This window comes from Ursus arctos, unplaced genomic scaffold, assembly GCF_023065955.2.
Source record: "Ursus arctos isolate Adak ecotype North America unplaced genomic scaffold, UrsArc2.0 scaffold_15, whole genome shotgun sequence".
NCBI classification, from domain to species: Eukaryota; Metazoa; Chordata; class Mammalia; order Carnivora; family Ursidae; genus Ursus; species Ursus arctos.
In genome coordinates, this window is record NW_026622819.1 from 24,937,839 (window position 1) to 24,961,483 (window position 23,645).

The 23,645-nt window shown below is 39.0% G+C and overlaps 1 protein-coding gene across 2 annotated transcripts in view; it reads left to right on the plus strand.

Annotated features, from left to right (window-relative positions):
• SUB1 (SUB1 regulator of transcription) overlaps positions 1-23,313 on the plus strand; it is a 28,343-nt gene extending 5,030 nt beyond the window's left edge. The window contains exons 1-5 of one of the 2 annotated variants that reach the window (XM_026506763.4): positions 3,292-3,389; positions 5,921-5,993; positions 7,910-8,032; positions 18,455-18,563; positions 20,246-23,313. In XM_026506763.4, the coding sequence (XP_026362548.1) occupies positions 5,922-5,993; positions 7,910-8,032; positions 18,455-18,563; positions 20,246-20,325 (384 nt within the window). In that variant the 5' untranslated portion in view covers positions 3,292-3,389; position 5,921 and the 3' untranslated portion in view covers positions 20,326-23,313. Of the gene's footprint in view, positions 1-3,291; positions 3,390-5,920; positions 5,994-7,909; positions 8,033-18,454; positions 18,564-20,245 lie in introns of those variants that run through there. The other variant, XM_057312184.1, reaches the window with a different exon arrangement.
• Positions 23,314-23,645: the final 332 nt, after the last annotated feature.

A 23,645-nucleotide genomic window follows, 5' to 3' on the forward strand; every position in this document is an offset into this window, starting at 1 on the left:
TCTGCATGTAATGTAGGCAAACGGGTTTTACAGCAGAGTTGCTTGGACCCAGTGGGTTTAAGTTCAGAACAGATCTTTCTTCTCCTTATTACTCCTAGTAGTCTCTCTGTTGGATGCAGACAGGTGCACAGAGAGCTCAGCTGGGGCCGGGTCCATACGACTGTCACTTTGCTCTTCTAGAAATGTATCACTTCTTATTTTAGCAATGAGAGAAACCTCCTCTATGCTTCCAGACTCTAGCTCTTCTTTCTTTCTTCAGCCCTATGTTCACATCACCGCAGACATTCCCATTTTAACTGCCCTGGCTCAAAAATGTTCTGTACTTCACCGTCTTCTTTTTCATAGGGGATAATCCGAACTCCTTGGACTTCATTTAGGGCCCTTTACCATCTGGCTTCATGCTGCTTTCCCAAGGAATTGCTTACTCTTCCTCTGTGCTAACTCTACTCCAATAGGATTGACATTTGCAGCTTCTCAATGTGCATTACCCATTTTGTGGTCACACCTTGCAGAGTGTTTCTCTTTTCCCAGTCCACATGTTCTATCTCATCCCCCCCAAGGCTGTCTTTCTCTTCAAAGTGTTCCCAGTTTATTCCAATCCGGAGGCCCAACTATCTGCGGAATTTTATAGTATTTGTGGTCATAGCTGTCATTTGACGACTGTACAGAGCCTTGTGCTATTTCATGTACATTGATAACTCAAAACACAAACCCCTGGCTAACACAGATCCATTTCTCTAGGCACAGACACCACTGGAGGGAAGCTGTGGGATTCCTTGGTGTTGACAAGCAGTGATGAGGCAGGAGGAAAAGGCAGAGGTGTTGTCTTGGTGAACCATGAGAGACTGTGGACTCCGGGAAACAAACTGAGGGCTTTGGAGGGGAGGGGGTGGAGGGACGGGCTAGGCCGGTGGTGGGTATTAAGGAGGGCACGTATTGCATGGAGCACTGGGTGTTTGACGCAAACTATGAGTCATGGAACACTACATCAAAAACTAATGATGTACTGTATAGTGACTAACATAACATAATAACAAAAAAAGAGGTGCTGTTTTGGATTTTGGAGAAAGGCTAGAACTGGGCCCCTGCAACTCTGCAAAGCTAGCATGTTCTAGGACTTGGGAAGCCCTGGCACTGACCCTGGGGAGCTGCTGTGCCACACCTGTTGTAGGCCCTTGTGTCTGATGGCTTCTACATCAAGAGAACTTTTTGATCTTCAGACTCATCTGGACCTTAGGGCCTTTGGTCTGCTTGAAACCCCTAGCACTGGGGCACCTGGGTGGCTCAGTCGGTTAAGCAGCCCAACTCCTGGTTTTGGCTCAGGTCATGATCTCAAGGTCATGAGATTGAGCCCTGCATCTGGCGCTGTGCTCAACATGGAGATGGCTTGAGATTCTCTCTCCCTCTCTCTCTGCCCCTCTGGCTCCTGGGCTTGTGCTTATGCTCTCTCTCTCTCTCAAATAAATAAATAAACAAATCTTAAAAAGAAATAAAAAAAGGAAAAAGAAAGAAAAGAAAACTCCAGCACCAAAATTTTTAGCCTGGCTGTCTCTTTTCATTCAGGTCCCTGTCTAAATAGTTCCATTTCATCTTAATTCATATCTAAATTAACCTCACCCAACACTCTGTATAACATCATCTTGTTTTTCTTATCTGAAATTATCATCTCTATCTAACTCTTTGCTTACTTATGGTCTGTTTCATGTGTTTACAGCCACCCTATCAGTCTTATTTATTCCTGAATTCCCAGTGCTTAGAGTGGTGCCAGCATATAGTAGGTGCTGAACACATGCTTATTGAATGAGTTAATAAACCAGGAAAGGACCTTTGGGCAGTTTCTTGCATTTGAGTAAAGAGAGTTGTAACTCTTTCTGTTATGGAGAAGAAGGACAGAGGTTGGGAGTCAGATGGCTACAACCAGTGCTCTGAACCCTGTTCCTTCTCAGCCAGCACCAGATTTCCAGGGAGAGCCACATTCATGGCTCTCAGGGCCAGGGCAGCCCAGTGATTCTTCCCGTTACCCCAGTATATGAGTTCAGTACAACCAGGTACCCCCCCCCATGCCCTAAGGCACCTCTGGCCTCAAGGGAACTTTGGTCAACTGACCAGTGTTGGTGGGGAGGCTCCCCAAACTTCCTTTGGGGGTGCAAGCCCTAGGCTGGCAAGCAACCGTGCTGGAACAGTGGTTATTAAGTATGTTCCACTTTTTTTACAAATTAATTTAAATATTTTTTTACTTTTTCAACTTTCCCATTGAAGTGTATCTTATGTACTATGAAATGCACAAATACTAAGTGAAATCTTACATTTGTGTACACCTGTGTAACCACTACCAGACCAAAACATATTCAGCTTCCTAGCGGATTCCTTCATACTTGCTCCCAAGTGATATACCCCAAGGGTAACCTGACCTAGATCCCCATAGATTTTTTTTTTTTGCCTGTTTTGGAGCATCATATAAAAGGAATTATGCATTAACTGTTTCATTTTTGAAAAGTGGTCATCTAGCCTGACACTGCATGAACAGGAGAGGGGTAAGAACTTTTGCATTCGCCCTCAGTCTGCAGTAGTGTGAGTCAGGCAGTGCAGGGTGTTTGAATCATGACTCACTCCCATAATCTCCAGCAGTTTATTCAAACTCGTTGACCCTTGGTTTCTTCATTATAAAATAGAATAATTATTCCTACTTTGGAAAGTGCTTGTTAGGATGAGCAATATATGCAAAGTTCCTCATGCAGTGCCTGGCACATAGTGGGTGCTTGATAAATGTGTGTTGGACAAATAAAACTTTATTCTTGGCTATAGTAGGCGTTCATTAAATATACACTCAAATAATCTATTGAGCATGTTCTTGCTTGTACTCTAGATTTTTCTGTGAACTACCCCCAGGACTTCAGTTTAAGGATAAGGGTGTGTGTGGCCAAGGACTTCTGTAAAGATCTCTTGCACTTTCTGCAATTAAACATGTGGATTTTAAAAATCCTTTGGATTTTACCAGCCAGAGTCAAATATTGGGAATGGGGGTTAAGGACCATTTCTGGGAAAATGGGCTTTTTCAGTATGAACACTTCACTTTAGTACAAGAAATATTTATGGAACAAGTGCAAAGCTCGATGTTTCTCATTCATGTTTTATTCGTGCCCTCATTCACTCAGAAATCATACTCAAACTGCTGCGTTTCACTTTCGGAGAACCGGCTGAGGATGAGGGCCGGTCCCTTTAAGGCCCTGGAAAGGGTCTCGGTGTTGGTTTCGGCGGGGAGGCCACGCCCCATCACGTGTGCGCAGTCCCAGAGGGGCGGGGCCGGCGTCTCTGGGTTTCCGTCACTTCCGGTTCTCTGTCAGTTGCAAGCGAGCGAGCAGAAGGGAGTTCGGCTGCGAGAGTGGAGCGTGAGTGTTGGGGACCCCGCCCCCACCCCTCGAATCCCTGCCTGGGCGACCCCCACCCTCCCAGCCGGGCCGCGAGCCGCCGGCGGCTTCTACCCGGCTCGCATGCGACGGCTGGGGGAAATGGCGGCGTTGCCAGACCTCCCCGCCTCGGCCTCCCTGGACCTCCTTCTCCGTCGCCGACCCGCGCCCCATGCGCTGCAGGCCTCTCCGCGCCGGAAGCTGGCTCCCGGGAATGGCCCCGGCGCGGCGAGTGCGGCGACCCCGGGCGGCGGGGCGCGGCCGGGCGGGGGCGAGGAGCCGCGGGGAGGGGGCCCGGGCGCCCCCGGGACAATGCAGCGGCGGCCCGGGCTACGGCGGGGAGGCGTGCGGAGCCTGCTTCTCCCCAAGGCCTGGCTGGGGCTCTCACCCCGGCATCCAGGGTTGGGGAGGGCTCCCTGGGGGAGGGGGAGAGCGGACCCCGTCGGAGGAGAGCTGGGGGGTGGGGGAAGGACGGCTGGTGTGCTGGGGGTAGCTAACGCTTCGAGAGAAGAAAATGGCGCTTGGTGCAAGTCCCTCCTCTTCCCATACGGTCTCCTCCGCTCTTCGCCGCCTCCCACGCCCCCTCCGACCAACCTGTCTCTCCCCCCCCCCCTCCCCCTTCAGCCGTTGCCAGCCCCGGGGTTCCAGCAGCTTCTTGGCACCGCGCGACCCTTTTCCGCGTCTTGGTGCTCATCACCCTCGGGTTGTACCGAATTCCTGTGCCCTTTAGTCCCGGTTTATTTTCACCTCGTCTTTTCTAATTCTCCCTCCACGCCATCATCAAAGACCGAAATTCATTTTTTCAGTTGCGTTTTGTATATATTCTACACTAGCGTTTTAGTATCACCTTCCTGAATTACTGGCCTGCTTCCTTTCTTCGAACAGTAAAGATTCATTAAGTAAAAGTAAAAATCTATCTTGTCAAAAGTAAAGTGACCTTAGTTATGAGTACCTTTTTTGTTGTTGTTGTTGAATGGTCTTCTAATTTGGGTTAATTACGAGGTCGTTCTTTGAAATGATCTTAGGCAGCACCCCCCCCCCCCGCAGCTTTTATTAATAGACCGTATAGTTATGCTTGACTGTTTCAAAGTGAAAAAATAGGTTATGTCCAATTTAATTACCTCTTAAAAAATGTTCCTTGGCATTATTAGCTGCTAGCATTAAAAAAACCTAAATTGCTTTTGGAGTTTAGGTTGTAAAATGGAGCAGTAACAGGAATGGTACATAAAATGTGGTTCTGAACGTTGCTGGTCCCCTCTGAATTTGCTCCCCCTCTCATCAAGAAATTACCGGTTAAAGTCAACATGTCATATTGCGTATGTTTGAGCTTTTTTGAAATTAGTGGCTGGAATTGGGATGGATGGCCCACTTCTTTTACCTTGACCTCCTATTGTGGAACACATTTAGTGGTAGTGCCCAGGCAAGTTTAGTCTAGAGAGCTAGATTACTTAGGAATTTTTGAGGAGGAAATGAAGTCTTTTTTCTTTTATTCAACATTTACAGACTGTGTGTTGTATATATTGGGCCCTTTAGGGCATACAAAAATTTATAGGACTCAGTCTTTTTGGAGATGGGGAGGGCTAAAGATAATTTAATAATAAGTGGTTTACCACCTGGTATTATAAGTGTCTTGAAAAGAGTGCCTTGGAATTCCCTGAAATTTGGGGTTTAGCCTTTTTTTTTTTCTTTAAATATCTCTGCAAAAGTAGATGCACAAGGCTCTCTCTTTCTGTGCTCAGGCACTCAGGAAAGATCCACCTGAAAGCAAGATATTGGGTTATGTACCTCTGTTTGGGGGGAGCTAGGGTGATAGTGGAATCTGAGAAAAGGTTTTGCCCCTCCCATAAGCAAATTCTTCAAAATTTAGTTATATTTCAGAGTAGAAAATCAGTGTAAAATGTAGTGAACTGTAAAAAATGTTTAACTGTGTGAACTCTGAATTAGTGCTTGCCATTTTGATGGCATGATCAAAAGCCAAAGAAAATTAAGAACATATACAAAATATGAAAAAACAGGATTTATACCGGCAAATGGATTACATTGGTATAGTGCAGCTGTTCCCCAAGTTTTGTGAATGTTGGGGTCAGTTCCTGCAATGAATAATTCTGTTAGGTCTCATCAGTGAGAAATACAAAGCAGTACTGAGAATATTCCTATTCCTGGTTTTAACAGAGATTGTTGTCTTCTTACAATTTATTCTATCCATAAACATCTAACTTCTCTAAAATGAAGTATAAAAAGACCTAATGGCTTTGAGAAAGAGGTGTAGGAGTGTGAGATGTGTGTGACATTAGTTCTTCTTGCTGGATTCTCCTTGCTGGGTTCTGGGTGTTATTTTCAACTTGGAAGAGTATAAGGTAAGAGTATAACTTAGAGCGTTGTGCTCAGCGTAACAACTCCAGTACCACAAAATGGTGGAACCCTGGAACTTCCTGAATTTTTGCTTGGAAACGAGAAGTCGAAGGTAATAGAACAATTTGTAAATTATTGTGTATAATGTATTTTTCTTTCAGAATGCCTAAATCAAAGGAACTTGTTTCTTCAAGCTCTTCTGGCAGCGATTCTGACAGTGAGGTTGACAAAAAGGTGACTATTAATGCAAGTCATTTCTGTGATACTTAATTCAGCAGTATCACCCACATCCAGTTCTGAAGGACAGCAAGGCACATCAGAGAACAGTAAAATGAGAGCCTGGGTGGATGTTTCTGAAAGTGCAGCTGGCTCCTGGACCCCTTGACCGAAGTGCCTAGGGTACTTGTTGTACATACACACTCCCAGCCCCTAAATCAAACTTGAGCAAGTCTTCAGACTTTAACAAGTCTCCTGTTGAGGACTTCCAGGAAACCTAAAGCTGCAGAAGGGGGAATAGCATTAGAATGAGGCCAAAGCCGCTGTTTGCCGTTATTTAGAAATATGTGTAATCTCTAGGTACTGTGTGTTGCAGTTGAGCTAAATTACCTGAACTCTTTGAATGCAGTTGTCAGTTTTGACCGCCCTGTCAGCCGTTGATGTTTATCCAGCCCACTAGGATTACTTAAAACATAGACCAGTACATTTTAAGTTAGGATGTTATTTACTCTGGTCCCCTCCTTTTAGTTAAATCAACACCCAGCAAAGCTAACACGAAATTACCCATTTTGACAACAGGCTTTTTCTACATTAGATGACAGCTGTGCTGGGAGTGGTGTATTCCGCTTAACTGAGCAGCTCACACTGTAGTCAGAGCTTCCTTCTATGCAGAACTGTTTTTTTATTTCCTAGGAGCGTACATAATTATGTCTCTGAGTGTAGTTGGCAGTATTAAAGGACCTTATGGGAGAATCTTAGAGAAGATGGACCTTTATAAGGAAATACAGAACATATAACCTAAAGGTTGAAATAAGGCCTCAGAGAGCATACATAGCTATACTCCAGAAGGAAATCCCTCTTTAATTTTTTTATTCACACCCAGTATGGCATTTGAGTATTCATTTAACAAATTTTTACCGAACTATTATATGCCAGTCCATAGAGAGTATCTAGTCCCCTGTATAAAGAATAATGTACTTTGTGCTTTGTTGAGCTGAGTTGATTTTTGCTTTTTGCTGTTTGCTATTAATAGTACTATTAATCCTGTAAACACAGTAATACGTTCATTTTTTCAGTTTATATACATGTGTACATTCTATTTTACCTAACTTCATCTAATTTAGTAAGACATTAACATATTAGTTTATACTTTCCACTAAGGAACATGACTGCCCTCTGCTGTTTAGGTTGGGAACTCTACTGGTTTTCATAGGCTGTTAGGTCATTTTAAGAATGAGGCTATATAAAAAGTTTTTACAGTAATGTTTCTTTAAAACATTGTCTTGATTTTGGATGCTAATCTAACACGTTGCTGTCCACCTTCAGTGATTTTTGTGACGAAGTTCTTGAGTTGTTGACTTCTAATGCCCAGTACAAAGTAGCTTTCTTAGCTTTGTATACTCAAAAATTTCCAAAGTTAATTTAAGTCCCTTTTGGAATAGGCAGGGCATAAATAACATATCCTAGATTGGAATAAGTTGGTTGTATTCTTCCTAATTAATATGTATCCTTTGTAAAAATATAAGTTGCTGACTAACTTTAGTAGACTTGGGGTTTCCAAAAGTTTATTAAAGTAGCAGGCCCCCATCTCTTTTTTTCCCCCCTTCCAAAGAAATTGTATGTGGGATCCTGATCTAGAAAAGAATTGTTTTTTTGGTTATTACCTCTATGATGCCTGAAGTGTTTTTTGGGCTTCTAAGAACAAATTTTGAAAACACTGTGTTAGATCTTGGGTTAGCTCCATAGTTCTTTTGTCAAGTGAAACTTCCCTGTGTGTATGTGTGTGTGTGTGTGTGTGTGTGTGTGTATATGATTTTTTTCTTAATGAATGTAGTCCTTTGAACCTTTCAGTCTTAAAAAATAATAAAGTGTTTGAACCTGAGATGTGTTTTATATGTGCAAATTTTAACCATTATGCTTGCTTCTCTTTCAAGCTAAAGAGGAAAAAGCAAGTTACTCCAGAAAAACCCGTGAAGAAGCAAAAGACTGGTGAAACTTCAAGAGCCCTGTCATCCTCTAAGCAGAGCAGCAGCAGCAGGGATGATAACATGTTCCAGGTAATTTCCTTACATCCAGAGGAATTAGTATCTGGCTTGATCTGACAAATGTTAAAAGTGCCTTAATCTAATACTGCATAATATTGACTAAAGAAATTCATTGAGATATAAGAGCAGGTTCGTAGAAATGAAAGTCATTTATAAGATGCTAGATTATTGTTAAACTCTAGAAACCTGTAGTTTGGCTAAGTGTAAAACAATTTAAAAGTTACAGATATCCAAAAGAAATTGAGAACTGTACATTTAGGAAGCAGTTTGGAGGAGATAGGTCTAGCATTGGGCTGTAAATATGGGTGGGTATTATTGGAGAAGAAGCAGCAATACGGCCTGCATAATTTGGGCTTGAGAAGAATAGGAGAGGGGAGGGGCGCCTAGGTGGCTCCATTGCTTAAGTGTGGGACTCTTGATTTCTGCTCAGGGTTTTGGGATTGAGCCTGTGTCGGGCTCCACCCTCAGCAGGGCTTCTGCTTAAGATTCTCTCCCTCCCTCTCTCTGCACCCCCTGCCCCCATGCTCGCTTGCTTTCTCTCTAAATAAATCTTTAAAAAAGAGCAGGCGAGGTGGGTAGATTTACTGAAATTGGCCCTCTGCGTATAGTGGGGAATAAGATTGGATGTCGAGGTAAAGCAAAGGAAGTGTTTCAAGAAGGGGGCATAATTATTAGTTGAAGCCAAAATGTTAGAATGAGGCGGCAGACATTTGACTGGAAAAGGCTAGTGCATATATATGTATACACATGTATGTATATCTAAAATGCATAGTTACGTATAAAATTGATACAAATTTTTAACTTTCTGATGGATTTGAAAGACAGTGCCAGGATTAAGGTTAGAATGGGAAAGTAGGGGCGCCTGGGTGGCTCATTCGGTTAAGCATCTGCCTTCAGTTCAGGTCATGATCCCTGGGTCCTAGGATTGAGCCAGTTGGGCTTCCAGGGGGGGAGTCTGCTTCTCCCTCTTCCACTCCCCTGCTTTTGCGTCCGCATGTGCTCTCTCTCAAATAAATCTTAAAAAAAAAAAAAAAATTGAGAAAATAGAAGATGGATATTTTTCCTCACTTTAGCCTAGATATGTGTGTGGTTAAAGAAAATAGACCCATGGTGGCTATACTTAATACCGTATCAAACACAGAATATGCTGAGAGAGTAGATTTCAGGTACACTGATGACACGAGAAATGGTAACTGAACTGATATGTTGATTATCTTGACTAGTAATCATCTCGCTATGACTATATCAAGTTGTCAAGTGGTACACCTTAAATGTATATATTTTTTGTTAAAAAATGTTAAAAATACATATAGACAATACCAGATGGATTATTTAGTTATGGGTTTTAGTCCTCTGCTGTAGGGTAGGGGAGCCGACTAACTTGATGGAGAACGTAAGTCACTGTATATAAGGAAGAATTATGAAAAGGCCCTCATTTCTTTGAGTTAATAAAGTTGAATGCATACTGTATTTCATCAGGTCTTGCTGAATTCTGGGTGTGCAGTGATGAGCCAAGTAGATGTGGTCTCTGGTTTCGTGAATTTATGGGGATAAATATTATACTGATAAACATACATATTTACAGTTGAAGTTATGGTACGGGCTGCAAAGTAAAAGGACAGATTATGAGAGAGGAGGTGCTCTGGGACTGTCTTTCTTTTTTTTTTTTTTTTTTAAAGATTTTATTTATTTATTCGACAGAGATAGAGACAGCCAGCGAGAGAGGGAACACAAGCAGGGGGAGTGGGAGAGGAAGAAGCAGGCTCATAGTGGAAGAGCCTGATGTGGGGCTCGATCCCACACGCCGGGATCACGCCCTGAGCTGAAGGCAGACGCTTAACCGCTGTGCCACCCAGGCGCCCCTGGGACTGTCTTTCTAAAGAAGTGACATTTGAAGCTTAAAACCTAAAGAAGGAGCCAGTCACATGAAGTGTTAGGGGGGAGGAAATCTTTTTCAGAGTAGAGAGATTGGTGCAGATATTTTGTGGCTGGAGCCTAGGAAGCCTGGTTGAGAGTGTAGATAGGAGATCTAGTTGGTAAGGAGGTTGGGGGCCAGATCTGGCATCGTCTTCCTGTCGGAAGGCCATTTTTAGGAGTTTGAGTTTTGTTCTAAGTGCTGTGGGAAGCTCTCTTAAGGGTCAGAATGAAATGTGAAATCTGTAGGAGGCTATCTGTCCCTTCTTTTCAAAGACTTTCCCTTCTAGAGAATGAAGTGCCGCATTGGAATATTTTAACTTAATGTTTGCAATAGAGGTAAAAAAAACTTTCAAGCATTTGGGTAACTATCTTGGGCTTTTCTCTGATCAGTTCTTGTTCACCATATGCCTACCTTTGCCTGTGGAATAAGAGTATCTGTGTCATTTTAATGGGTTTTATCTTGTCCATTGAAGAAACCAGGACCCACATTTAGAAATTTTATTCTGTTAGAACAGTTTGGGGAAAACCAGATATATTTTTAGGGGATGGTTATTTCACCAAAAAAAGTGGGTTCAGTTTTTAAAATCTCATTTGGAAAGATTTCTGAGCCTCATCAAGCTATGAGACTCCACCCTTTTGAAAGCACCTCTAGGAGGAACCAGATATTTTTATTTTCAAAGTGATTTTTCAGAGACCTTAGTGATAGGCATTCTAAGAGATAATCTTTCATTTTGTTTCCATTGTAGCTTTTTCCTTGTAATGGTATTTTGGCCATAGAAAAATATCTTGGTAATACTGAATTTTAATTGGTTTAAGAGCATGTTAGAGTACATTGGTTGTGTAATATACAATGAGGGCTTCATTTTTATTTGTAATAATTTGATAATTTTATTAGATGGGTGAAGGATGAGATTTTTGGAAGGAGAAATCAGACTCGTGTTTTGTAAAGGGTTGTGGTTTTTTTTTTTGTTTTTTTTTTTTGTTTTTTTTTTTTGATAGAGCTGTATGTTTTCTATATTTTTTATTTACCAAGAAAGTGCCTTGGAGACAGCTCATAGATGGAACTTGTTAAGACATTGCTAGGCTCTGTCAGGACCCAAGTTATCAGGTATACTTTGTCAAAAATAAATAGATCTAAAATCTAAATTAGAACTGTTTGGGTATTAGTAGCCTTAAGACAAATTTTTTTTTTAACTTCCATATCCGTCACTTAAGAATTAGAAGAAATAATCTTACTCTGGTAAAGCACTGTGCATAAACATAAGCAGCTCTTTGTACCCAGGGAAAGTCACTTAACTGATTTTTCAAACTCCAGAATGGTTTGGGCAGAACCCTGGCTAGAGCGGAAATACCACTAGATGCTTGCCTTGTGTCTGGTTCCTTCAGCTCTGAGTTTAAGAACTTGGTTGGGTAGAGACATAACCTTGCTGAGGGTAGGACTTATATTAAAGACAGCCGGGGGACCTATTTTGTAAATTCTTAGTACTTGTGTCCTAAAGGTCAGGATGGTTGAGGCAGGGAACTTCGATCTGTATTTTTCTTCAAAGTTAGGCGCAAGGATCAGTACTACCTTAGTTGATTTAATGATTTAAGGAAAAATCTGATCCTTTAAAATTCTGTCATTACAGAGACAATTCTTAATCCGGTGTGGAGCTGAAATTATTATATTTTTATTTGAATTTTTTTTTGGTATATGAAGGAATTATTGTAACCTTCATCAGATCTCCAAAGGAGAGGGGAATCAAAAAAATTTAAGATCAACATTCCATATGTTTTTCCCCCCTTGTTTAATTCCACATTATATGAATGTAAAATTACATGCATTTTGTCATCCGATTTTATTATTTCCTCTTATAACGTGATTGTAGAGATCTTTATTCTTTCTACTTTAATCATTTATCCATATATTATTATCTCCTCTTGTTTTTTTGGGAGTGGGTGGGTAAGAGCTTATCAGCTTTTATTCATTTTTCCTCGAGGGAGAGATGACTGTTGGGCAAGTTCCTTTCTTTTTAATAAACGTTATTGACAGATAATTTATATATATAACAAAATGCACACATTAAGCATAAAATTTGGTCAGCTCTGATAAATGTTTATACTCTTGTAGTGAGGCCGTTTCCATTACCCCAGAAAGTTCCCTCTTGGCCTCCCTTTGCAATTATTCCCCCTGCCTGAGGTGACTACTGATCTGATTTCTACCACTATATATTTATTTCGCCTATTCTAGAACCTCATATAAATGTAAGTGTATAGTTTGTATTGTTTTGTGTCTGGCTACTTTTGCTCAGCGTAACATCTTGGCGTCAGTTCTTACTGTTATCGATAGTTTGTTCCTCATTATTGCTGAGTGGTATTCCACTGTGGGGGGGTTATACAGCAGTTTGCTTACCCATTCACTTCGGATAGACATTTGGGTTGTTTCTATCTAGTCTTGGGTGCTAGGAATAAAGCTGACAGGAACATTCTTGTAAAAGTTTGTGAATTTTTTTTTCCTTTTTGGATCAGTATCAGATGCGTTTGCTGGGTCATAGGCTAAGTGTATATTTAGCTTTATAAGAAACTGTCAAACCGTTTTCTGTAGTAGCTGTACCATTTTACGCACCCACCAGCAATGTGCGAGATTCCAGTAGCTTCATATCCTCACTGGGTATTTGTCAGTATGTAATGCTATTTACATAAGTTAATGGATGTGTAGTAGGAGCTCATTGTAGTTTACTTTGCACTTTGGTCAAGTCTTTTTTGCCCATTAAAAAAATGGGTCATTTGATTTATTGAGTTGAAGGAGTTCTTTATGTATTTTAGGTACAAGCTCTTTGACAGCTATAAGTATAGTGGATATTTTTGTTAGGTCTGTGGTTTGCCTGTTAATTTTTTTTTTTTTTTTTAAGAAAATCTTATTTCCTCATTTGTCAGAGAGAGGGAGAGAGTGAGCGAGTGCGCGCAGAAGCAGGGGGAGCAGCAGGCATAGGGAGAAGCAGGCTCCTCGCTGAGCAAGGAGCCCGATGTGGGACTCAATCCCAGGACCCCGGGCTCATGACCTGGGCGGAAGGCAGATGCTCAACCAACCGAGACACCCAGGCTTAAGAGCCTCTTGATTTTCGTAAGCATTTTTAGAAAGTTTTAATTTTGATTAAGTCCATTTTTATCAATTTTTTTCTTTTTTTGGTTAATGCTTTTTAATGACATTTCTCTGTCTAGCCCAAGGCCACACAAATTTTGCCACTGTTTTTTTCCCTAGAATTTTTATAGTTCTAACTTTCATGTTTAGGTGTGTGATCCACGTAGAATTAGTTTAGTTTCTCTGTGTGTGGTGTGAGATAGAAGTTGAACTAATTTCTCCTCTCGTAGAGATAACCAGTTGTGATGTACCATTTATTGAAAAGACTTTTTTCATTGACTCACGTTGGATCTTTATAATAAAAATCCATGGATATATAAAATACATGTCTATTTCTGATCTCTGTTTTATTCCATTGAATACTTTTCACTTCAGTATCACAGTCACAATTACTGCACTTTTATAGTGAGTCTTGAAATCAGTGAAAGTCCTTTAACATTATTCTTCATCTTCAGAATGATTTTGCTCTTCTGTGTTTTTGTATTTCCATACACATTATAGAATCAGGCTTGTCAAGTTTTACTGAAAAGCCTACCGGGATTTTGATTGGGATCGGGTAAGGCTGAAGATCAGTTTGGGGAGAACAGGCAGCTTGGCAGTTCTCAGTCTTCCAGTTCATGAAGGTGGAGTCTCTGCATTTATTTAGATCTTCTTGAATTTGTCTTGTGAATTTCATTGTAGAGGTCTTGCACATCTTTTGTGAAATTTATTTTTAAGTATTATATATATATATATATATATATATATATATATATATATATATATATTTTAAAGATTTATTTGAGAGAACGTGCATGCGAGAGGGGGGGAGGGGCAGAGGGAGAGAAGCAGACTCCCTGCTGAGCATGGAGCTCCATGAGGGACTCCATCCCACGATCCTGAGATCACGACCTGAGCTGAAACCAAGAGTCAGAAGCTTAACCGACTGAGCCACCCAGGCACCCCTGGTATTTTATGTTGTTTGGTTCTATCATAAATCTTTTCTCTCTTAACTTCATTTTCCAGTTCATTGCTAGAAAAAATGTTATAATATTACATGATATATGCGTATTGTATATTTATTTATAATAGGTTACATATGTACTTTTTAGAGACTTAGAACTTTGTGTGGTGTTGATTTTGTCTGTTTTACATCATCCTTTTAATTCTTTTTCTTGCTTTGTTGCTAGTATTTCCAGTATAATATTGAAAAAAAGTGATGAGAGTAGACATCCATGCCTTGTTCCTGATCTTAAGGGCAAAGCATCCTTCTAACTTTCTCCTTCTGATGTCATCCACTGTTGCTTAAACTCTGGAGTGAATGTACTTCCTGCTATGGTTTTGCTGCTTTGGTATCAGAGAATGAAAAATTACAGGGATAAACATGGTGCATTTTTCTAAACAAATCTCTTTGTTTGGAGATTTTCATTAAAACCTTTTAGGTTGAAATGAACACGGATATACTAGGGATTGGCTACAAAATGCACAGTAAGTTTTAGATTATAATAAGAGACTCATTTTGGTAGAACAGTGTTAGTGGGTGTTCCCACATTTTCCCTTCCTTCCAACCGCACAGCTCTTTGTTGCTGGTGTTCTCCAAAACGTTAGCAAATTTTAGAGTATCATTTTACCGGTCTATACCTTTTCCTTACTTTGAATAATTTCTTATTTACTATATATCAAATACAAGTTATTTGAAAAGTGATGAGGGACTTCAAATTGTAAATTGACAAGGTTTTGGATATGTGGATGGTCAAGCCACGTTTGGGAGGAAGAAAATGCCTTTTCTGTTAATCTATAGCAAACAAAAATATTTATAGCACGCCTCATTGAAATCACGGATAAAGGATCGTCTGAAAAGTTTCTATGGAGCAAGAGTAGAAATTAAATTTTCTAGCTAACCATTTGTTTTGTGTTTATTGTGTTGTTCCATGTTCTTTATAATAATTGAATAGTTGTTAGTACTAATTTAAGACTGGTAAAATGCCATTAATATACTTACAATGGGCTTGTCTCTCTTTTTAATAAAAAGATTTGCTTTCAGTCTTGATTTTTAATTCTTTTGCAAGTGCAATTTTATTTTTTTAAATTTTTTAAAAAGATTTTATTATTTGTCAGACAGTGCAAGAGAGCACAAGCGGGGGAGGAGCAGCAGGCAGAGGGAGAAGCAAGCTCCCTGCTGACCATGCCCCGAGCCGGAGGCAGACGCTTAACTGGCTGAGCCACCCAGGCTCCCCTGTAGTGTGATTTTAAAGTTTTAACCCTGTATTCAGATTTTAGATTCTCAGGAATACAAGCTTTGCAGAAGAGAGTAGTAGTAGTATTTTTTCTGCTTCTGTGTTTTGTTTTGGTCCTTAGTCCAAGAACCTATAAAGGCTCCAGAATTCTCTTCCTCATTTTTCAAGTCCTCTTCAGTATAGCTCCATCTATTTCAACCTGTCCTTGAGTCTCAGCAGTGTTGTATCTTTCTGCCTAGTCCCTTCTATGTCCTTGTCATTTTTTTCTCTTGCTTTTTCAAGGTTAGATCCTAATACCTAAGGTCCCTTCTACATGCTCAAGCCCACACCGAAGTTGTACTTGACTTAACCTAATCAGTACCATTTTCGTAGGTTTTCAGCACATTTTAATATTACATATTCAGCTAGCTCATGCAGAGGCCTTATTAGCTAGTGGGTTCACCGTAAAAACCAAAATGAAACAACATTCAGTTCTGTGGTTAGCTGCTTAAGATACTTATACATTTCTTAGAGTTATTAAATCAGTATTATAAATCACAGTTAATGGTTTCACTGTAATAATTATTTTGGTCTTATTTGATTTATCCATTAAAACAGTTTACTTGGAACCTAGTATGATAGGCACTTAGGGGGTACAAAGAAGACTAATTAAAAAATAAGCCATTAAAACTGACCATAAAATCACTGGTGACTTTAGGTGGTGGGAATTCAATTAGTAGAAACAGTATTTTTCTCCTTTGAAAATTTAGCAATATAAAGAAGAAGGTCATACTTTTACCATGTTGTGGTAAAAGTTATAAAATGCTCCAGATCAGGGAAAATGCTTTATAGAAAGAGGGGAATGAGCATGTTAGGAAATGGTAGATAAGTCAGTGGAAAGGGAAAGAATGCATAAGTAAGAAATGGGATAGAAAAAGTAAAAAGTTAAGAGTTGATGCTGTTGTGAGTACAGAGAAGAGAGATTTGAAGGCACTTACCCATACCCAGTGGACTTCATTTTCTCCGTAAAGCATGGGGTATGCCCTGGAAGTAGAGGCACACCAGCAGGACCAGAAACTTAAGGATAGAAAACTAAAGGAAAATGAACCAGACTTGGCTGAGACAAGAAAAAGCAGTTTAAGAGGATGTACGCAAGATGGAGGCCATTAATATGTACTGGGTCAGCACAGCTCTGATTCTACTACGGTAATACTTGGTATCCCAATAAAAAGGATTATTTAATAATCAAGGGACCCAGGTCGGAGGGGAAAGGAACATAGCCAAACTCAGAATCTTTACATGTTGATAGGTTCTAAGTACAAAAATCATGGTCAGTTTTTAGTCAGTAGGATTGAAGAGTAGTTTTAGAATGAGTAGTTTTAGAATGAGTAAGAGATAGGTACAGGCGTTACAAGTTTTGATCAGAAAGTATGACCTCTTAGTTGAAGTGCTAGACAGTATAGACAGTGTCTTACAGTGTAAGACTTCCTGGAAAGTGCTTACAGACGCTTTGTTGAGTAAAGCCTTTTCCTTCTCCGTGGAATTTGTAGTGTTAAGCACAGTATAAAGTTTTTGAAAAACGATTTTCTGTGGGTAGTTTTAGGTTCTTAATTTGAGACTATGGTGAAGTGTGTTAAAGATGTTGTTTGAAATGAATGTCTAAAAGAAAAAGCTTTCTCACGTTCTATTGACCGGATCCCTGGATTTTTAGAATGGTATATAGCTAATGGGGGTCTGTGGATTCCTACTGGTTGTAGTTTGTACTGCAAAAGTTTGCTTTCTTATGATTTTTGTGGTAAAAAACAACATAGAATTTACCATCTTAACCATTTTTAAGCATGCAGTACTGTTAACTATTTTTATATTATTGTGAAACAGATCTCCAGAACTTTCTTTTAGCAAAACTTAAAAAACTCCCCTTTCCCTCTTCCCCTGGGCCTCTAATAACTACCATTCTAATTTTGGTGTCTCTGAATCTGACTAGTGTAGGCACTTGTATAAGTGGAATCATGCTGGAATCATTCAGTATGCATCTTTTTTTTTTTTTTTAAGATCTGTTTATTTTAGAGTGAGAGCTTGAGTGTGCGGGGGGAGGGGCAGAGGGAGACTCTTTTTTTTTTTTTTTTTAAATGATTTTTTATTATATTATGTTATTCACCATACAGTACATCCCCGGTTTCCGATGTAAGGCCCGATGATTCATTAGTTGTGTATAACACCCAGTGCACCATGCAATACGTGCCCTCCTTACTATCCATCACCGGTCTATCCCATTCCCCCACCCCCCTCCCCTCTGAGGCCCTCAGTTTGTTTCTCATAGTCCATAGTCTCTCATGTTTCATTCCCCCTTCTGATTACCCCCCCCTTTCTTTATCCCTTTCTTCCCCTACCGATCATCCTAGTTCTTAAGTTCCATAGATGAGAGAAATCATATGATAATTGTCTTTCTCTGCTTGACTTATTTCACTTAGCATTAGCAGAGGGAGACTCTTAAGCAGACTCCCTACCTAGCACAGAGCCCCATGTGGGGCTTGATCTCAGACCCTCATGACCTGAGCTGAAATCAAGAGTTGGATGCTTAACTGACTGAGCCACCCAGGCACCCCAGTATGCATCTTTTTGTATGTGGTTTATTTCACTTACCACATTTTCAGTAAGGTTCATCCATGTTGTAGCATGTGATGGGATTTCCTTTTTAAAGGCTGAATAATACTCCATGGTCTGTTTATATGTCACATTTTGTTTACCCATTCATCTCACAATGGACATTGGGGCTGTTTCCATCTTTGGGCTGTTGTGAGTTCTGCTGCTGTGAACATGGGTGTACAAATAAATACCTTTTCAAGACCTTGCCTTCATTTCTTTTAGGTTCATACCCAGAAGTGGGGCTGCTGGATCATATATTCTACTTTTAATTTTTTGAGGAACCTCCATACTGTTTTTCATAGTGTTGCTCTGTTTTACTAATGATTCCTTTAATGTGAAAATGATTGGAAGTATGAGATGTAATTTCTTTTAATTCCATCATTTTAAGAAAGATTTCTTCTTAACAGTGACATTTCCTTTGGTTGTAGTTTTGATGTTGAGAATAGTAGTTACTTTCATGATTAAAACTAGAGGGAGTATGCAGCAAGTTGTGAATATAAATATGGACACCACTGTTGAAATGAATACCTTTCTATGTTTTTGTTTCTTTTGCAGATTGGGAAAATGAGGTACGTCAGTGTTCGGGACTTTAAAGGGAAAGTCCTAATTGATATTAGAGAATATTGGATGGATCCAGAAGGTGAAATGAAACCCGGAAGAAAAGGTGAGATTTCATTTCCTGAATTTGGTCCTAATAATTAGGACTAAACTAAAAAGTAACCTACCGTATTTAAAATTGAAATAATGTTGGCAGTGTATTTGGAACATCCTCATTCAGTTGATTCTTTGTTTTCTGTAGTCTTTTAGACGTAATATTTAACTTATTTTAATGACATTTCTTAAATAGCTGTTTGAATAAAACCCAGAAAAAATAACACCCCTAATCTCACTTCATTTGGCTGCTAATTTGCTTGGATGTAACTTTAGAAAATAAAATTGACGTGAATTCTTAAGTAGAGCAGGCACTATCTGGGAAGTTGTAAAATTAGGAATGAAAAATTCTGGTTTATGGTGTCTCCTTTTGGCGGGGGGGTGTCCTTTTAGCGGGTCTTTGTCCTTCTTCCATTTGTACTTCACCCAGTCCCAAACACATCAGCATCATAGAAGCATGCTTTATTTATTCATCATATAGCTAAAGAACATTTATGTACTAACATAAATTCATGTATTTGGGTAGTTAGCTTTTTTAGGTTGATCCATAGATAAAAATATGCCTCTTTATCTTCTACTCTGCCTGTTTGTCATCTTGAAGGTACCACTTGTTTGCTTTATGCAGCTCTTAGGTTTATCAAACCTAACCTCTCTGTTTTCGTACCTTTAACATTTTCTTGTTCAAGGCCACTTCTGGACTGCTCATTCAAGTTGTTCCATTGTGGCCAATGCCAGATTTCTTCTCTTATTCCTGCAGATGTTTATTAAAACAATTTCATCAGCTTTAAAGCCCTTCCAAGGTGTTGACCCAATATATTCTTCTGCCTTTCTCTCAATTTCATGGCCTCCCAGCAGTTTTCTGAGAAATACACTAATCCTTCCAATTCTAGTTTATTTTTCTATTTATATGGGTCAAGTATTCGAACATTAGAAGCTCCAAGTACAAAAGTACTTTCTCTTCACATTTTTACTTCTTAAATAGAAGACATGTTATTAGCTAACATTTTAAGTGTTTACTTTTGTGTCAGGTGATACACTAAGCATTTTATCAGAATAGCTAATTTATTGATTCACAACATCACTTTGAGGTGTAAATACCATTTTACTGGTGAGAAGACTGAGGCTTAGAGATTTTTTTTTTTAAGGTCAAACAGTTAGTGGTATAGGAAGGCTGGGATTTGCACCCGGACCGCAGGGCTCCAGAATGCATTTTTAACCACTGTGTACATTCTGAGAAGTCCTGTATGGGTTGTGTCCCAGGAATTTTTCCAAAGTGAAATGAATCCTTCTGGAAGAACTCAGCACAGTTGTTCACCTTGAGTTCCTATAGAAATTTTGAGCAAATGTTGGAACCAACTAGACGTAGAAATGGGAGTGTCACATATGAAATCTGGACCTGGCCACTTAGCCTGCTAGTTTGCATGGTTTGTGAGCCATATCTTCACATCATCATTTGTTCTCACAGGCTATAATAAGTTTTGTGCAGCATACAGTGTTGGAAGTAAAACTGGGTGTAAGACTGGTCTGCTCAGGTAATTGTGATGAATCTGTAATAACAAGTGAAGAGATTAGACTCTCAGTATGGTACCATTATGCCATTCAGAGTGGCAGTAGAACAGCTATTTAGTTGGAAGTGTGAAAATCGTCAAAGTTTACATCGATTTCCAACTTTTAATTTTTAAAACTTTGTTTTAGGTATTTCTTTAAATCCCGAGCAATGGAGCCAGCTGAAGGAACAGATTTCGGACATTGATGATGCAGTAAGAAAACTGTAAAATCAGAGCCATATGAAACCTGTACTGTTCTAGTTGTTTTAATCTGTCTTTTTACATTGGCTTTTGTTTTCTAAACGTTGTTTTCCAAGCTGTTGTATATTTGGATTGCAGTACAATTTGTAAGATGAATACCTTTTTTTTTATGTGCATTATTAAAAGTGTTCTGAGTGAAACTAATTGTCAACTTTATTAAGGAGGATTGCTTTGTGCCCGCCACCTAGTGTAAAATAAAATCAAATAATACAATCTTAACTGTTGTGGCCTTTTTTGATCAAAAGAGTTGGTACTGTTTAAGGCCAAAAGTAACAGTTCATAGACCTGTTAGTATCACCTTGGCTTTTACATTCAAAAGAATTTGTATTGCATTGAATTTATAAACTCTGACTTGTGAAGTCCATAGTTGATCTGTTTTCTTCCAGTCAAATGTCTAGACTTGTTGGATTTTTCTACCCCAGTGATATTTCACCTTCCCCTTAATCTTTACTTCATTTTCCTTTAATAACTTCATGTTCAGTTTTCATTTCACTTTTTGCTCTCTTTCTTGAATATATTATACTAATTTGGAAAGTCAGTGAAACTGTCAAAATGTTAGTTATCTCAATAAGGTACTTGTAATTAAAATATTATATGAGAGCTACAATCACTAATTCTACTGTATTAAATATTAGGAGATATAGTTTGATAAAAAAACATGGCTTGTATGAAAATTCTGAGCAAGTAAGTGTATGTCGTTACCTGTAGTGTTCTGTGTAGTTTATTGCTTAGTCTGCAGAGAATAATGACTTTGATGTCTGATTTGCTTTCACTTATTAAATATGTTCACCATGGGATGATGTCTATAAAAAATCAGATACTGTTATATTAGATTAGGATTTAATAAAAATTGTGAAAGCTTACTGGCCTAACATTTTATTTTATAACAGTGAGTATGGATTATATGTAGCCAGAGATAGCACTGAGCTTTACTGTCATAGTACGTAATGTGGTTAGTTTTTGGAGGAAAGAGTATATAGAACATATGTTTCTGTTTTTTGGCCTTTTCTTAGTAGACTTGGTTTTTTTTTTTTTTTTTTTTTCCAGTTAATCTACTGGACAATAGTATTCTAGACTTAATGTTCCTGAGTTTTAGCAGGCACTCTGAAGTGATTTTTCATTAAAGCATAGTGATGAAGCAGACCCAGATTGAGGCACGATTTCAGGGGCTTTGCAGCAATAAATAGGGCATGGTGTGCCTTAGGAAGAGAATTTAGGTGAACTATAGCTGAAATGAAAGAAGGTGGCAATGAAGAGGAAGAAATTCTCTTCAAACTAAATGAAACATAGGATATTTTGAGCACATCGATAGGACACAATTCTAGATGGGATAGTAAAAAGACAGATTTAAAGACATGTAAAATCTTGTTAGCAAATTATTTTTGGTAGCTAATCTTAAATGGTTTACTGCCATGTCGGAGAGTTGCACTATTATACCAAGTTTGATTACTGCGTCGAAAACATTTTATAGTAGAATTGTCAAGGACTTGATTTCAAAACTAGCTGCCAGGACACATGCAGTTAACTAAATTTTCCCCTGGCAGCTATTCTGTTTTAAGTATGTTTTTACATTTTTTAGATGATTTTTCTAATGTTTTTAGCAGTAACCCTAATAGGTGCATAATTGGGGAAATAAATCTTCTATTTTAGCCTCCATTAGATTATAGGTACCCAAAGTGTTCAAAATGGTATTTTAGACAACTCATACTTGATTGATAACTTCCACTTATTTGGGAACATATACGTGTTCTATTAACTTAATTGGGTGGATTTGTAAAGTATTCTTCATTGTATATGCAGAAAGGGTAGTTAGAACACAGAACTTTGATTTCAGGGTAGTTGAAGAGGGAATAATGGGAAAGTTTCCTAGGTATATATGAATTCAGTGTGCATGTGCATTTTGAAACAATCTGCTAATACAGAGATGGTGCTGAAATCTATTACTTAGGCATTTCCTAGTTGTATAGCATTCTGTCATTACAACTTCAGATAAGGAGTGTTTCCCTGGCAGAATTTGATAAGTTGACTGCTGAATTCATTTAAACTGTTATTGGATATACAATATACAGAAATTACTTGTCTTTTTTTGGGGGGTAAAGGAAGTGATGAGAACTGGGTTTAAAAGAAGAGACCAGTTAATTGTACTGAGAAGAGAAGGTAGGGGACTGAGGTTTTCTGTTTAAAATTACCTTCTTGGTAAGATTTCTTCCAGGAAGAAAGCTTGGCATTTTGAGGCAGCAGTTTCTTACTTGGTAAAGCCAGAATGAATTTAATTAATGCCAGCCCTGAGTATACTCGTAGCAGGGTTTTTCCAGTGGGGTTTTTCCTCATTGTCTTTTCAAGTATGGGTAACATTTGACCAATTTCTAGTGCCCTTGGCATTTTACTTAAAGAGCAACCACTAAAACAAAAAATAAAAAAACCCCAACGTCTTTATAATTTGATTATTCTCTTTTGCTTTTACTTTATAAATGCTTTTGAAGAATACTCCTACCTCATTAGCTAGTCAAGTTGCTGTGATGATGGACCTATTTCTATATAGGAAAAAAGACTTAGGAAAAAAAAAGTATGTACATCCTGGCTTGGCTATTGAGGAGAAAAGAGAAAGAATTGAGTGTTATTTAAGTGTTCCTGACAGGGATGTCAGAAAGAGCACTGTAAAAGTTTGAAATTTTTCAAAAGCGCTGGCTAATATTTAGGTGTCTCCTGAAATTCTTTGCTATTTATTTGTTATGGAAATTAATCCAGTGAAAAACTTAAAAGTTTGTTTTGTTTTTAAAATGATATTTTCCAGATAAAGTCTAGGGGTAAACATTCACATAGTCACAAATATGTAATTCTGTAATTGTGGAATAACCTGTATGCTTTGTTTGGTACATCTTCCATGGAGATGTCAATGAATATAATACTCCATCTGTGAATATTTTAAATGTTGAAATAAAAATAAGAAATGTGCCCTATGTGTCATGCCAGTTTCACAGACCTAAAAATGAATGGCTTAGTTATCTGTTCAATGGGTTTTGTTAACAGAATGCCTTCCTGTGTGAATGCTCTTGGAATGTGAATTCGCCTTAGCATGTTAAATCTTCTGATGACCTCTAGAACCAGACGGGACTGGACTAGGTGGGACTGGACTGGATGGGACTGGACTGGATGGGACAGGGTGGGGCAGGCAATTTGGGTGTGGTGTGGACCTGTTTTTCCCATCTTCCTGATCCAGATGGAAAAATGCAAATAATAAGTACAGAATCTCTTCTCTCTCTCTCTTTTTTTTATTTATTTTTTAT